This window comes from Cynara cardunculus, assembly GCF_001531365.2.
Source record: "Cynara cardunculus var. scolymus isolate 2C chromosome LG 5, CcrdV1, whole genome shotgun sequence".
NCBI classification, from domain to species: domain Eukaryota; kingdom Viridiplantae; phylum Streptophyta; class Magnoliopsida; order Asterales; family Asteraceae; genus Cynara; species Cynara cardunculus.
The window spans coordinates 32231440-32248613 of NC_037532.1; the positions used below are offsets into that span (position 1 = coordinate 32231440).

General features: G+C 33.2%; 1 protein-coding gene across 1 annotated transcript; it reads right to left on the reverse strand.

Annotated features, from left to right (window-relative positions):
* Nucleotides 1–15458: 15458 nt before the first annotated feature.
* LOC112511999 lies at nt 15459–16950 on the reverse strand. Its single transcript, XM_025117767.1, has 2 exons — nt 16618–16950; nt 15459–15734 (listed from the first exon to the last, which is right to left on the reverse strand). Exons 1-2 carry the CDS (start codon nt 16859–16861, stop codon nt 15550–15552), a joined length of 429 nt encoding a protein of 142 aa, XP_024973535.1. The 5' UTR covers nt 16862–16950; the 3' UTR covers nt 15459–15549.
* Nucleotides 16951–17174: the final 224 nt, after the last annotated feature.

Here is a 17174-nt window from a genome sequence, read left to right on the forward strand (position 1 = left end):
AGAGATGCATATAGCAACACCTCTCCCTCCTCCCCCTCTCTCTCTCTCTCTCTCTCTCTCTCTCTATATATATATATATATATAAAGAGAGAGAGAGAGAGAGGATCATGCAAGCAACAAATTAATTTGCAAGAATACTTGAATATGAGTCATATATCTTATTTAATAAATGAATTAAATAAAAAATTATCAAATTAAGCTAAAAAAATGCATGATTATCATTTTATGTATAACCTTATCTATAATCATGGGAATAATCCCTAATAAATGGGATTAAGTTGGTTTTCCGGAACAAATTTTATTAATCTCTTATAAACCCATATGATATATAATCTGTAACAGGTTGATTATAGGTTTTTATCACATATGATATATAATTTGTTTGATGATCGTATCAATCATATGTGATAATTGTAAATATTTTTGTTAATCATATGTGATTATGTATATTTACATTTATAGATCTTATTGTAAACAAATATTATCAAATGTGATAATGTGCCACTTATACTCAGACCATATTATCACATGTGATCGTGCGTAACTTATACTCACATGCATATTATCAGTTTATCACATGTGATATGTACAAAAAAATTCACACAATATTTGCCCATTGCCCAATCCCAATGGACAAACCTTAGCCCCTAGCTCTATAATCCACCCTACCCAGTCCCTGAAAGCCCTCCGAGGGGCCTAGCCCTCTTTATTCGAGTCTTAAGCGACTTTCATCGTTGACGAACACCTGCGCTAATAAGACAAAGAGGGAGTCTATGCCTTGAATGAATCAGTAAAGTAACAACGAATTAGTGGAATGAGGGATTTATTTAAATTAGTTCACTACTAGAAACTTGACTATCACCGATGGATATTACCGACCAATACAGATGGAATATCGACGGATGGCCCACAAAGGGTACTTTTACTGAAGAATAAAAAAATCCGTCAATAATAATTAAAATTACCGATGGATCACCAACAACCATATCGAATTTTGAATAAAAATAATAATAATCCGTTGATAATCTCTCGATGATAGTAAAAATAATTGACAGATTACCAACAAAATCTTAATTATTTTTATTCAAAAATCGATATGGCAGTCAGTGATTCGTAAGAAATTAGCGACGGAATTCATAATCCGTCGCTAATTTTTGGCGGATCACCGACGATCATTTTGATTTTTGTTTTTCTTTTCAAGTTTTAGTTATCCATATTAGTTTTAATTTGATTGATTTTGTATAGTTTGATGTGTGTGTACATGTGTATATATGTATAAGTATGCATGTACATATATCTATATGTATACATGTGTGTATGTTAGTTGCTAACTGCATATGATGGATTTATATGTATATATATGTTGTGTGTGTATATATATGATCATATATGGCATGGTGTAAATCTTAGGCCAACCATATCAGATATTGTTCATTTTGTTCACATACATGGATTCACGGTTTTAAAACGCGTCTGATAGATGAGGTTTCAAGTCCCTATTCATAAGACAACCTTTGTTCCCCTCCCCAACCAATATGAGATCTTACAATCCATCCCCTTGGGAGCTTAATGTCCTCGCTGGCACACCGGTTTGGTTCCTAGCTCTAATACCATTTGTAACATCCTAGGGAAACCGTATCAAATATATTCCGAATTGTCCACACCTGACTCATGATTTTAAAACGTGTTTGATAGTGGAGGTATCAAGTCCCTTATAAGGTAACTTTTGTTCCCCTCTCCAACCAATGTGGTTCAGTCCAATATAGATGGATGTATTTTTATGAGAGGTAAATGAACATTTTCTTAAAATATGTATGTTCATCACTGATTTCTTTTCTAACACGTATTTCAATCATTGTTTAGGAAGTTGGGGTCGTAGAAGAGAACTTTTAGAAAAAAAGCAAGGGTGGAGGGTCTATCATCGAGTCCTATCTAGTAAATGAATTCTCCACCTATTGATCCATGTACTTTGATCCAAAAATAGAAACTCGACGTAATCCTCAGTCGAGGAACTTTGCCTCGAATATTTTTAGTTATTCGGGAATAGACGACCGACTTAACATATTCAAGATTCCTTCTTGTAGATTATTTGAGAAGGGTGGGAAACAAATCATCCTGAATGAAGTCGAGGTTCATAAGATCCACAATAATGTGTTGTTGAAATATGAAGAAGTTCAACCTTTATAGTGGACCTTTGATGAATGGATACGGAAAACAGAACTTCATCTTGACGTGGTTGCACGAGACAAAGTTTGGGATGAAAGGTTTTCTTCCTAGTTCGAAAATACATGAGTATGCCAATATGAAATTTATGTATGTTATGTTATACATATGTGTTTAATTTTTTATGTTATTTTTATGGGTCATGCTCGGTATATTGTGAATCAAATGAACAATTGAAATCTCTAGCATAGGGACCAGGCCGATATGTACGGTCGTATAAGAGGTATTTTGTCATTGGTTACAAATTCCATACTGTAACTTATGTTGTTAGGCGTGTCTTAGTTATGTAGACAATAATTCACAATGGCTATGTCTGTGTCTGTATATATATGAGTTATATCTTTGTGTTTGTACACTTATGGTTTTAAAGTCATCTAAATCTTCTCTAAATTCCTCTAAAGACATATGATGATGAATTGTTGTACATTTTTCCATTTACACCTCCTTTTTACGAGACCACGCTCCCCTCAACCCATTTTAGTCTCGCCGCTAAAGAAACCTGACAAACAAGTTATTTCAAGAGCGAGAGAGTTAGGATTACGCCTAGTGAGTCCAAACAACAAAATTTAACGTATCCATAAAGGAACCTATATATATATATATGTTGGTCCCGTAAGGGTCTACAAGAAGAGAAACAATTTGTAGAAGGGGGGGGGRTGAATACAAACACAATATTTTCAAATTTAAAATATATATTGATAGAGAATATCAATACAGATTTTACAAGATTGTTTGCGGAAAGATAAGGTAATAAAAGCCTATCTAAACAATCTTTGGTTACACACAAAGCTTTAGCAATTACAAGAAAAGAAGTTGCTAAAAAAGATCCTTTACTTAAGCTAGAAGATGCTTGAAGTAAGAATAAGGTTAGAGAGAGATGCGCGCTCTCTGCATGGAGAAGAAACACTTCTATTTATACTCAGTGCATTAAATGTCCATTTAATGCAATATGGTAGGTTTAGAGTGCGTGTCAAACCTTAAGAGGAAGGCTTGTCCTTTGCTACAGTGAATAGTACAAAAACACTATTTCTGAGCAGACATACTTACCTAAAGTTGGTGGACAAAGAGTCGACTAATCGGCTCCGTACCGTACTAACTTTTGTAAGGGTATGGGCTTTGTCCTTTGTGTGAATAAGGACAAGACAACAATAATTGTGCTAAGCAAGCTTCCTTTGATCGCCGAATGCTGGAATGACCTGAAGGTCTCATCATCATTCGCTGAAGCTAGAGCAGTCTTCACACATATGTAGACAGACTTGTAATCATTGAATACCGCTTTAGATCACGTACTCCCCTGTCTCTAATCTTCAGTTTCAGTCTTCGACGTTTGCTGAAGGTTCTTTGGTGTGAGTGTTGTCTTCTTGAAGTTTTGCTGTCTCTGATAGATTTACAATGCAAGTTCTTCAGCGATCACTGAACATACTCAGTGAAGATCGCTGAAACTGAAAATACAGAAACACAAATACAACGTGAAAGAGGAAAATGATTATCATCAAATGAATGAGAGAGAGGATCAACAATATATATAAATAGTTGACGTAACTTTAAACAGGAATAGGAACAGTAAGACTTAAATATCACGAAGTGGAATTAAAACATCCGAAAATAACGGGAGAGACCCGATTTCCGTTAATTATGACGAAACACAAAGTAAGTCATAGATCAACGTTATAGAGCATCACTTACAGATATAATACCATTGATATCAACCTAAAGCAGTCATGTAGTCGGTCGTGATCTTACGCTCTTTATCTCGGAAATTACATAATAATCACAATGCCTATTTCCGAGTGGGAGTGTGAAGGTGATTTGGAGATTATATAATAATCGCAATGTCTATTTCCAATTTACACCATCCTTCACACAAATACAATAAAACGACTTCCATGCCTTCAAACCCATTACATTCTAATGACATACTTAAATGCGTTAACATAAGCATATAACCACTTATACATCACTCAAATTTTGCATAACATTCCCATTTTGTCAATAACTAACTCCAAAAAGTAGAACATGAGGGTTTTAGAGTGTTATGACCAATCTTACCTTAAAACAATTACTTTAAGTGGTTAGAACCATTTTTCCGAACTCATCTTATAATTATAAACAGGACCCCCAAATTCACCCTCTTAGAATTAGAGTATTTAAATGATCACTTAGAATTAGAGTATTCAAATAAGTATAGCACATAACTTTCAATTAGTATAAAGCTTCTAAAAGGGGTAGGATGACTCACATAGTAGGATTTAGGAAAAATCCCAAATCTTTGAACTAATAGTAGATGGAAGGATAACTCAAAAATATCAAGAAAGATGAAGAAAACAGGACATCAGCGACTATTGCTTGCTGTTTGTTGTTTGATGTTCGCGAAGGCACGACAGCGCCTGCTGTCCGGGCTAGGAAGACAAAGAAAACAGCGGCCTGCTGCCTGCTGTTTGCTGTTGCTGTTTGGCGAAGCACAACAACAGCTGTTGTCCAGGCAATGATCGCGAAAAAACAGCACAGCCGGTTGCTGTTTGCTGTTCGAGCAAAGGACACGAAGAAAAACAGCACAGCCCCGCTGCTGTTTGCTGTTTGGCTGCGCGAGATGGCACGACAGCGCCGACTGTCTAGTGTGGCACGTCACAGGCATGGGCTGGTGGTCCAAGGTGCGGGAGCGGCTGGAGATGCAGGGAGCGGGAGCGGGAATGGCTGGAGGTGCAGGTCGATGTCGGCGTTGGGATAAGCCAAACTGGCAAGGCGTTAATAGCTGCTGCGGAAAGGAAGTCAAGACCAGGCTCTTCCTCCCACGCCCAAACAGCACTCATCGATCAATCTATGGGGGGGGGGGTCTGCTCGCTCTTTACCAAGTGAAGAAGATGATCTCCATCCTCCTTTTCTCTCCTTTTTTTTCTTTTCTGCTGTCCTTCCCCTACGGTACAGTCCTCCCCTCCTAAACAAAATTCCCCACATTTTACATAGAGGTTAAGAACCTCCATGGAAGAGGAGAAACCTCAAGAGAAAGGGTAAAATGAAATGGGTAGGTCAAAAGCTGCGGCTACCCCCCCTTCATTCTACTGATTCAAAATCTCCCCCCCCCCTTTCTTAAAAAAACTTATCTAAACATATATATATATATATATATATATACACATATAAACTTTACAAAGAAGGATTAAAAGAAATAAGTGCTTTAAGTTCTAATTACGTGCATGATAACGCGTACCTTCTAACAAGACGAAAACTCTGGTCGCGAACAGGGTAGGGAAAAAGGGAAAAGTCCAGGTGTTACAGGTAACCCTTGCGCCGACAAGATTGACGATTACATCATGAACATTTTCACTAAGGGATGGGGACTAGATCAGATCCAACAGGAGGATGCCACGGTTGTAGCCCTGTCCTCTGGGTCGGAGTCAAGGACTTGAGGCTGCAATACTTTGAAGGGACGTCTAGTCATCGAGTCAGCTACCGGAGGTCTATGTGGAGGTGGCGGGTAAGTAGATGTGGTATAAGGTTTTTAGCTAGTACATAATAAACTAATACCCATGTATTTGTTGTTTTAAAATTTGCAATTGTGAAGGTTTGTAAAGTTAACTGTTGTTCGGGAGGTCACAATGATCTTCAGGTCCATGTTCGCAGGTCTGTGGGCTCACTATGGGGATGTCCCTAAATCTCATCTTAGGTTCATGTTCGAGTGTTTTTGGGTTTGTATTTTAGTTGATACAAATTATTTGTTTCAAATCTTTTATTTAATACAAATAATGTGTATGCAAGTTTCGTTTAGCTAGGAGCCTCATATGGAAACACACATTTTCATGTCTTCTATCGTACCTTGCGGAATAGGTATGCGAACTTGTTGAGGGATGGTCATAAATGGTTTGAGAAACGCGCACTAGCCATCGATCACATATAGTTTCATGGTCAATACTTCATGCCGTTTTGGCAACACTACCCTAACTGGATCCCAGAGGTGCATTGGCAGGATATGATCAATAGGGTACACATGGTTGAATCTTTTTTTTTTTGATATAGAGGGAGGAGGCCCCTCCTATCAAGAGAAACAAAAACCAAAAACACTGTAGAAGACAGGTTAGGCACTCGAGTAAAGATATTATTCTGTGGTAGAATATTTGTAATAGGTTGTAATAGTCTTTATATTGATTTATGTGTTATGTCTTTGACAGGTGTGAGATACTGATGCATTTAGGCGCCAATCTATGGCCAATAGGGCCAATTGTGCCACCGAGTATGAGGGTGTCCTCCAGGCACACTGGAGGATCTATCAGTGCAGTTCAACATTGGGCACTGTCGGTATTTTATCGTCTACTATACTAATTGTATATAATTTAGTAATTTGTTGTCTATTAACAACTTAAATTGTCTATTATAGAGAGGTCCATGGGGCCGTGAGCCCATTAATGGTGAGCTTTTTAAGAGGATACAAAGCAACATGAAACTTGTTTTGGGTGCGACCGATCAACCATGGATCCTCCGGTTTTCGTTTACCCAAAGGCGGCTCATGTGGTGGTAAGTTAAATTTTCGTACCGGATTTAGTTTGTTTTATAGGATAAATAACTATCTATTAGTTTGGGTCGCCATTGTTGGGCAGAAGATAGGTCTAAATGATGTAGTTGCAATATATTTGTTAGAAACATGTAATGAATATGTTTGAATTACCGCCTTGATACTGCCGAATTGTCTACAACTTAGTTAACGCAATTTTCTTTTGGTAAACCATAGGAGACGTATTCGTAGCTTAGAAATGAGACATATGGCGGCTCAGATCCGAGCATCTTTCATCTGGATGACCCGGGGTTGTGGGAGCGTATCAAAACTTTTACCAAATTAACTAAACATTTTATGAAAATCAATTAACTAAACACAAACTGTCGTTAGGTAAAAGCAACCAGTTAAGACTCGATGTTTGTTATAAAAGCAATTGATCACAACGTCCATCCGTAATGAATATTACCCAAATAAATGCAAGTTAAACTACAAAAGAAACAAGGATCTAAGAAAAACAATAAAATTAATCTAATAAAACTATAAGAATCAATCAAAGGAGTATCACTCTTCAAGATTCTTTTCCATCATAAGAAAACAATAAAATTAATTCAAGTACCACGTAATTTATACTATATTATAAAACATTTGATAAAATTTTTATAAATCATTTTTTATGAATGAAGTACTGTTTATTGATATATATTACTTTAAATTCAAGATTATAAGTAAATTGTACGTAAATACAACTTATTAAAGCTCCATGTTTGAATTCGTGTAATTAATTGCAGATAAACATAATTTTGATTAAGATAAAATCTCATTTTAAATGCAAAAAATTTAAAGTATAATTAGAATAACTATTGATTTTTAATAAAATATTTAATTTATTATCTTTATGAAAAATTATATTATTAAACCAAATATAAAAAAATGAATTAAAGAAATACACAAAAAAAGAGAAATCTTAAATAGTTAGTTTGATACTAATTTTAATATTCTTTTTTTCAATTTTTTATGATATATTTATATTTATATTTTATTTAAAAATAAAAATATTATCGTTTTATCAAAAACACATAAAACTGTATTATAACATTGATTGAGACAAAAAAAAAAATTAAAATCGAGATTAATCTAATTAAAAAAAAAACTAAAAAAACCTAAAAGTAAAAGAAAACAAAGGTAAAAAAGAAAAAAGGGAGACAGAGGAAGAAACGGCGCTGCAGTACAAAAGAAGAAAAAGGGAATTCTCAAGTCAAAACCCTTGATTCAAAATAATCACTTTTTCAAAACTGCCCCATCAGATTGCGGTTGTCTCATAGATGACCTTTTACTTTCATTTATTTCGAATGTGACCCTCCAAAGCCATTTGAGTCCTTTCTTGATCCACCACTAACAATTTAATCCGTATTTGATCCTCCATCTATATATTTCTTGACTTGATTCACCAACAAAATTCATCTTCATTCATGCCTACGATTCCGATATAAAATACCCGTCAAAATGCAGATAAAACCACAAAGATACCAAAGTAATATCCCCGACGAAGATTAAATGGAAATTAACTGAAATCAAATAAAAACCATATGCAAACGACTAAACACGATGAAAAATGCAATTATAAACTATAATAAATGTATACAGAAAATGCATGACAATGTCTGAACCATCAAACATATCATGTTCCACCAATTTTGGCTATCAATGACAAGATGCATCCATACTTTATGCATCATTGGGATGGTTCAGGGCAAGTTTTCGTGTCTAAGCCTCCTCGAGACAATTATTCATCATGGAGGAGAGCTATGCTCATTGTCCTAGCCACCAAAAACAAAGTTGGGTTTATGGAAGGAACGCAGGTCTGTTAATGACATTTTATATGTCTTGGACGACATGTAAAATAGGGCCCTCCATAAGTTGACTAATGCTCTATGTAAACCAATATAAATCAGTTGGATTTCCTTCTCACCTCATGTTAATATTTTTCATCGTCGTTTTAAACTTTTAAGGTTAAAACAAATTTTTTTCGAAAAATTCAATCTTAGAATCAAAAGCCCATATTCGTTATAGCTTGATACCTATTCTTGTTTTAAAGATAGAAAAATACTTACGGTTAATGCACTCAATATTAGGTAATAAGAACTCAATAATATATAAAAGATAAGGTCTATTGTGGTTTTGAATGATTGAATTGGATTTCGAATTGAATTGCATTATAATCATATGATTGGTTTGAAGGATTTTTTGGATTTGAAATAATAGAATTTCGTTGAAATTCCATAGACATAGAATTTTGAAATCCCACGAGGTTGATTGGTATTTCATTGAATTTTGTAGGATTTCTATGTAATAATGTTTTAAAATATATTAAAAACATTTATTTTGTAATAATATATTAATAAAAAAAGTAATTTAATTATTTTCATAATTATTTATAATTTGAATATATAAATTATTTATAAATAAGGGAATTCAATTTCTATTCTAGATTTTACAAACCAAAAGCACCAAAAGTTTCATATCATTCCAAATTCAAATCCTTCTAATTCCAAATGTTTCCATAAATTCCAAATTTCTCAAAACCATTCCACCAAACCAAATGCCCCTTAAGGGTATTTTTGAAATCTTAAATATTGATATAACAATATAACAAAATGGGGTTTATAGAACACTTCCAAATTATAAACGTCCTAATAGACCTCTTTATAGAAGACTTAGTTTATAGGACCAAAAAAATGAAGTGTCTAATCTAAAGGTGTTGTATTAAGTTAATATGACGTCTTTTGATGTCGTAATAAGTTTTTAGGACACTTTTAATATAAAACGTCTCATTATCAACTTTATAGGACACTATTTGAAAAATTGTCTTATAAAAACAAGTGTCCTACAAAAAATTGAGTTTATAGGACAATTTCTCAAAAGTTTCCTATAAAGTTGTTAATGCGACACTTTGTATTAAAAATGTTCTCAAAAATTTGTTAAGACGTCCAAAAGCGTCATATAAACTTATTACAACCCATTTAGATACGTCGCTTTATATTTTGGTCCTATAAATTAAGTTCTGTAAAGCGGTCTATTGGGACACTAAGAGATTGGAGGTGTCCTACAAAACCAATTTTGTTGTAGTGTAAGTTGGACTGTTTCATTTGGTTGCCAGTTGGTGTTCTTTTTACCTAAAAGTACGAGTTTTCTTAGTTAATAATAAGAAACCTACTATATTCTAATACAAAAATATAATTCATGTAAATTAAATAATCAAAAGAGTCGGTGAGAGATGAGTGATGGAGAATATATCAAGTTTTTCTAAGCAAATAGTTTTAGACTTTGGTATGAGATAAAAAAAACATGGACAAACAGTACTATAAAATGAACAATCAATTAACTTTTTTACACATTTACTTTTCCATTGAAATTAATTAATACATGTTTGGCCTTTAATATAATATTAAATTCGTTTTGGATCCTATACTCCTATTAAATACTAAAAGAATTTGTGTCTTTTCATTTACTATTTTTTTAAACTAGTACTATATATACTAAAAAAAAGTTAGGCCCTATTTTTTGTGGGTCCTGGACGTGCGCCTGACTCGCCCTCCCCCAGGATTGGCCTTGATGGAACACAGAAGAAATCGATGGAACTTATCAGATTTTGCTGAAGTCATGGATTGTAACAATAACATCATCATGTCATGGCTTCTTAATTCAATTTCAAAAGAAATTGCAGCGAGTATCATGTGTTACTGATTCTGCATTTGAGATTTGGATCAATTTGAGCGATCGATTTTGGCAAAGTAATGGTCCAAAAAATATTCTCAATAAACCGAGAAATTATGAATATGTTAAAGCAACATGATTTAATTGGTGTGTATTTTACCAAACTATAACCCCTCATTGCAAAATGGTTGTAGATAAGTTTCTTCGTTTTGACTCCGATTTAGTCATCATCACAAATTGCAGACGTTCTTACAAAGCCATTCCAAAGCCTGTTATGTTTCATTTGATTTCTAAAATAGCGCTGCAGTATATCTATTCTCTATGCTCATCTTGAGGGGGGCATATTACGACTTTATATTTACTTATTTAGACATGGAAGGTACTTCTGTCATTATTTAAATTAGTTACAATGTTAGTTACTTTCTTAATCTTTGTTATGGTCTGATTACTTAGGGTATAAATAGATTATATATGTATTAGTTTCTTTCATTCATTCAGTTCAATTACGAAGTTTTCTAGTTCTCTCTCTATGATATAGATCATATGTTAAACGTAACTAATCATATGTGATTCAAAACGTGGATCTGAAAAATAGAGAAAAAATGGTGAAAAATAATAATGGATTGATTATGAATATCGCATGTAATATTTGACCAAAAAATTGTGAAAAAAATCTTATAAAAATGTATCTAAAATTAGTGAAAAAATATATAAAACTTGATCAAAAATTATTAATTAATTAAAAACAAATAAATCAAAAGGATATAATGAGATTTTTAAAGCATTCAGATAATGTTTTAGTTATAATTAAACCTTTAACATAATATTCGACTCAATTCAAAATAATAATTATCCAAATTTCAAAAAAAATTCATTTTTTATTTATGGTATTTTTCAATGAATCGTGTTGTCTAGATTGTTTCACGCCTTCTCGGAAATTGTAAGATCCCAAATTGCAGACACATTTTAAAACCGTTGAGTCCAGGTACGTGGATAAAGCAAACAATATGTTATACAGTTAGCTTGAGATGTTATAGATGGTACCAGAGCCAGAGAACCAGACTAGTGGACTAGCGAGGACGTTGGGGGTGGATTGTAAGATCCCACATTGCAAAAGCATTTAAAATCGTAAGTCAAGATGTGTGGACAAAACATATAATATTTGGTACAGTTAACCTGAGATGTACAGACTGTAAGATGCCACATTGGTTAGGAAGGAGAACAAAAGTTGCTTTATAAGGGACTGGATACCTCATCTGTCAGATGTGTTTTAAAATCGTGAGTCTAGGTGGATGAACAAAGCAGACAATATCTGATATGGTTGACATGAAATGTTACACATGTTAACCACTTTATAATTTAAACCTGACCCTCTATACATAGATTAATTAACAAAAACGATCTTTCTTTTTCTAATCCATGGAAAACTTATATTATTTGATAAATTAATATTAAAAAGATTATGATAAAAAAGTTGAAAGAACATCAACATTTTGTTTCATATCTTACTGTTGGAAAGATATCAGTTAAAGATGCAATTAATTAAATGCTTGATTGGCTTCAGGGTTAGTGAAACGTCGAGGAAGGTAGCTTTGTTCGGTTCAGGGGTCTTGTGCTCCATCATATGTCAAAATCTTTACATGGATAACCAAGATGTATATGTTCAAAAAAAATGTGATACGATACAACAAAACATGAAAACCCTGAGAAAAAAAGTAAGCACAATTGTGTTCTATAATCAAGCACGATTGTGCATCTTGATATGTTAAAAATAGTACGGATAATTTGGCATGGCCGTCGTACATTTATAAATATGGCCGTGAAATGATCCGTAAATCTGAAAACTAATATTTTTAGTATTTGGATCAAGCTGAGATTCGTATAGGGTTTTAGTATTACTATTTTGCCATCTCCATCTTTGTAACATGAATTTGGGAGAGAAACTTGCGTGAGGTTTAGGCTTAACAACTTTTGAGAGTTTAATCACAATTTACAGATTTTGGTTTTCTCTTCGATAAATAAAGAACCTCCTTTTGTTTGTGGACATATACAATCATTTTGGTTGTGGAACCATGCTTAATCTTTGAGTTGCTTGATAAACTGTTCTTTATTGCGGTTTGCATATTTGTTTTATTCATCTTTATTCTGATCCGTTTTGTTTCATATTTGGTTGTTGATCATATCATATACTGTATTTTTTAGCATAAAATTTGTAGTTCCATTTGCTATGGGATTATGTAGTATTAAGATCCCAATAGTATATCACATATGGCTTCCCGACTCAATCATGTGCAGCTATATCAACATTTTATTAATCAGGCATTTATTTAATTATTGTCTGTTTAATAAAATAATGATGATTTGTCTGCCTATGATTGGTGGATAAGGAGTTTAGGGATAAGAGATTTTTTATTCCATGTATGGCTAGAAAGAGATAGAGTCTTCAGAGTTCATGACCAACAGTTTTCATCAACGATGTAATATACTTTCAGTTTTTCTTCATTAACTACAACTAGTTGGTCGAGTCATGATCAAAATAAAGTTGGGTTCTACTGTATTTTCTTGATGCCGTTGATAACAACGTTCATTCCAATCGTTCAAATGACTTCTTTTCGAAAAGTTACAATCTTAAACTACATACGTTTTGTTGAATAAATAATAATTCAACATGAAATAATCACAAAAATAACCATTTTAAGAGGTCTCATCACAAAATATCGGCAATATTATCCAAACTTTGCATAAAATATGCGAACTTACTTTATTTTGTTTGCAAGGACAAGACAAAACAAAGAGGATTCATTGACCATGCATCAATTCGTCGATGATCGACAATTCTCCGATAATCATGATCACTTGCCACATTTTCTCCAGAGATGAAATTCAGTGATGATAGCTTTTTCCGACGGATTTTTCTTTCGGACAAACCTATTTGTTTTGTAGTGGGACCAAAAATAAAACCATAGTGGAGAGGGAATAAGAAATTCCCTTGTCTCAAATTATCACGTCTCATTCATATCCATCAATCATATGAATACACATAATCAAGTAGGATCAAATAGGAAATATGAACTTAAATTTTAAATAAAATTTTATGTCTTAATTTCATTGATAAGATAGAAATAACACGGAGAACAATAGCTTTTTGTTATTTATAGGGGAGGGATGTTAAGAGATTATTTCAACTAAGGAGGTGTTTGTGATTGCTTATAAAAACAACTTATTGACTTATTCTGATGTGACATCGGTAATAAGCATTTTTGAGTGTTTGGATAAACAATTTATACCGGTGCCAAACCGGTAATAAGAAGTTTTTTAAGAAGTTAAACCCTTCTGACTTATAATAAGTTAATAAGTGCTTTTGTAGAAAAACATAAGTTGTTTCAAATAAGCAATCTCAAACACCCCTAAAAGTAAAAAAAAAAAACAATATTTCAGTTATGCATTTTTTTTAATTTAAACACATAAATAATTGGTGTCAGGCCAACCAAGAACCGGATTCTATGCAACATATTTTCTTTAAAAAGGATCCTATGCAACATCTTCCCCAGTTTTCATAAAATTGTTTTCACATAAAAATATTTTGAATTTATTTTTATGACGATTTTAATTTATGATTTTCCAAATTAGAGTCACGTTTGTGATATACTGCTATTTAAGCCACTGACCTTGAAGTATAAACAAATTAGTTGTGTACCTGTGTAATGTAGCGGGAGTCGTGAATTTTAACGATTTTGAAGTTTTACTGGTTTTATTAGAGAAAATTTAACGATGATATAAATAACATTTGGTCTTTACATATTAATACAATTTGAATAAATAAAAGTTATGGTTCTAATTACAGTCTATCGATGAAAAAAATTGTATGACAGTTTAAAATCCGATATATTTAAAATCCAACATATTTAAACGACTTCACAAATGTGTTTGATTTACACCAAGAGCGAAAAATTAAGAGATCGAGAGCGAGACCAAGAGTTCTAGAACAATTGAATGAAAGATGAATGAAAGAACTTTTAATAACTCATGATGAATATCAGTTTGAATCTCACATTAGGTGGATGGGGAGGAGACATAGAGGTATGAGAGAGTGAAAACATGAGTGAAAAATGTCAAAAGTATCATGGGAACATGAAAATAAAAGGTAATAATGTGCAAATTGATAACTTGTACTATATGTTACTTTAATTGTAGATTAAGAGATTTTAAGACTGAATGCATAAAATAATAGTACTTAATGAGTTGTTTTTAATGTTTTTAAAACTTTGTGCATTAAAAATTGTTTTTAAGATTTTTGATAAATCTGATTTATAAGATAATATAAATGTAACACATTTTTTATACATACATTTGAAGCTTCAAAACGCTTATTTATTAAAAATGTTTTTTTAAAGAATTTGTATTTAAAACTTTTTTTTATAACTATATATATACATACATGTATATATATCAATTGGTAATATCAATTACAATGGTCTGTGGGGTATAACTCAGATGGTAAAAAGGTGAGATGATTTTACTCGAATACGCGTAGCTACTGAGTGAGCCAAAGATTGCCTTCACATTGGTGTCTTTAGTGGCGGTTTCTATGTTGGATTCAAGTGGTGTTGTTGGTAATCAACTTTTTGTCCAAATATGAATTACTTAATTAATTATGATAATTAATTTCAAGAATTAAAAATTAAAATTAATTAACTAAAACAGTAACTAAACAAAACATTTTTATATTTATTCTCAAATAAATATTTCTTACATTTATCCAGGACTCCATTAAATATAAAGCAGAAGCAAGCAAAGCTCATCCTTTGAATGAGCCTTTACTTTCACAAAGCCATTTGATCCTTATTCTTGGATTAAATACTCTTGCAACACAAGAATCTGTATAACCCTTTTCATACTACACATTTTCTATCTTAATTGTTCTCCGTTTTCCGATCAAGACCTCGTTATCCAAACCATGATAACCAACGTTGTTATGTCGTTTCACACTGTGAATTGGTCATGTATGGATTGATCTTTACGAGATAAAAGGAACAGAAAGATAGCGTTTTCGGTATCAACTTTAATTATTGTTGTACTATGGCAATATTCCATTTTTTATACCAGATATATAGTAACATCTATTAATGTGATATAACCTTGAAGGACAGCTTATTGAGACTATTGAGCCATGACTTCCAACTACGGACGTCCGGCTGGCGAGTAATCATATCTGACCTACCTTCCGTGGTTTGCTGACCAGCCTTCTTCTTAGACATCACAAAGATCCTCCCACCAGATAACCCAATGGCTTCACTTGAACTCAGTGCTACGGTATTCAAAAATCAAAACAACAAAGCTTTTACTAATCAACCAGTAAAAGAAATAAAAAATAATTCATCAAAACACTACAACAAAATCGAGTTCTTGAACGTTGGATATGTTTAAGTGTTAATTGTTTTATTAGGACTTAAAGTTTATACGACCACACAATTGTTTGTCCTATGTAAAAGTGTTGAAATAAGTTTATAAGACGTTTTTTGGCATCTTAAAATGTTTTTGGGACAACCACAAGGGTGGTGCCTGATTGGTTTGAGCTTGGCTCCAAAGGTCAAAAGTACCAGGAAGTCCCAGGTTCAAATCCAAGGAGGACTAAAAATCCCCTTGAGGCCACGGAGGTTCAAATGCGGTGACTCCGAGCTATCTGCAAAGCAGATGGTCATCCTGTGAGCATAGCGGGTTGGATATCCAGGTTAACAAAAATATTGTTTTTGGCACTTTTGAAATAAACGTCATATTAACTCTTTTTATATGACAATATTAGAAAAATTAGTATTTTATGTTAAAAAATGTCTTAAAAAACTTGTTGAAAATACTCAAAAACGTCGTAAAGTTATTATTTTTATATAAAGTGTCTTAAAAAACTTGTTGAAAATGCTCAAAAACGTCGTTAAGTTATCATTGTTTGGTGCTATAAACTTAAACTCTATAAAAGAGTCTATTACGACACTTGACATTATATATTGGCGTCTCGCATGTAAACCCGATTTTGTTGATGTAAGATTTGCAGACCAGTCCAAGTTCGAAACTTCTGAAACGGGTTACCGATCAAAATGGTAAAAATGCAGCAGAATCTTATCTGGGTATGAACAAAACTCTAAAACAGATGATCATAAAGCAACGACTTTCGAAAGGGAGTTTAAGTTTACTACCATCGGAGCGAGCATTTGAAACATAGAGTACGAAATTCTTGAAATCGGATCCGAGAATAGGAAGACGTCCGCCACGAGCATACAGTTTCAGAGAGGATTCGATAACAGTCGACACTGTATCATCTTCATTCACCAGCAACCTCAACGGTCCCGGACTCCCTATCACATTAACCGTAATCAACACCCGGTTTTTCTTCAAACACTGATCATTCTTCTTCTTCTTCTTCGAAATTTTGCTCATCATCTTCTTTTTGGTTACCTTAATCCCCTACTTGAAGTTGGTGGATCATGAAATTATGTAGGAGCGATCGGGAAGCGCTAACGAAGAGTATAAAGTGATTGAAAAGGTCGATCTACGAAAACGAACGATCGAGAAAAAAGCCATGAAAACACAAGTAATCAATAATGCGTTAGATGTTGTTATAAGAAACCCATCAATCAGGAAACTTATATGGATGAAAAGTCTATCTACTTTTGACAAAGACGTTTGTTCTTGTTCTTCCAAATGTGAAATGCCAAAAGCAACAAAAGCTTCTTTTAATCACCACCATTCCACA

Coding starts and splice junctions, on each gene's coding strand:
- LOC112511999 (XM_025117767.1), bottom strand. CDS start 16,861: ATGATGAGCAAAATTTCGAAGAAGAAGAAGAAGAATGATCAGTGTTTG. Junction 15,735..16,617: donor TTCAAATGCTCGCTCCGATG/GTAGTAAACTTA, acceptor TGAATACCGTAG/CACTGAGTTCAAGTGAAGCC.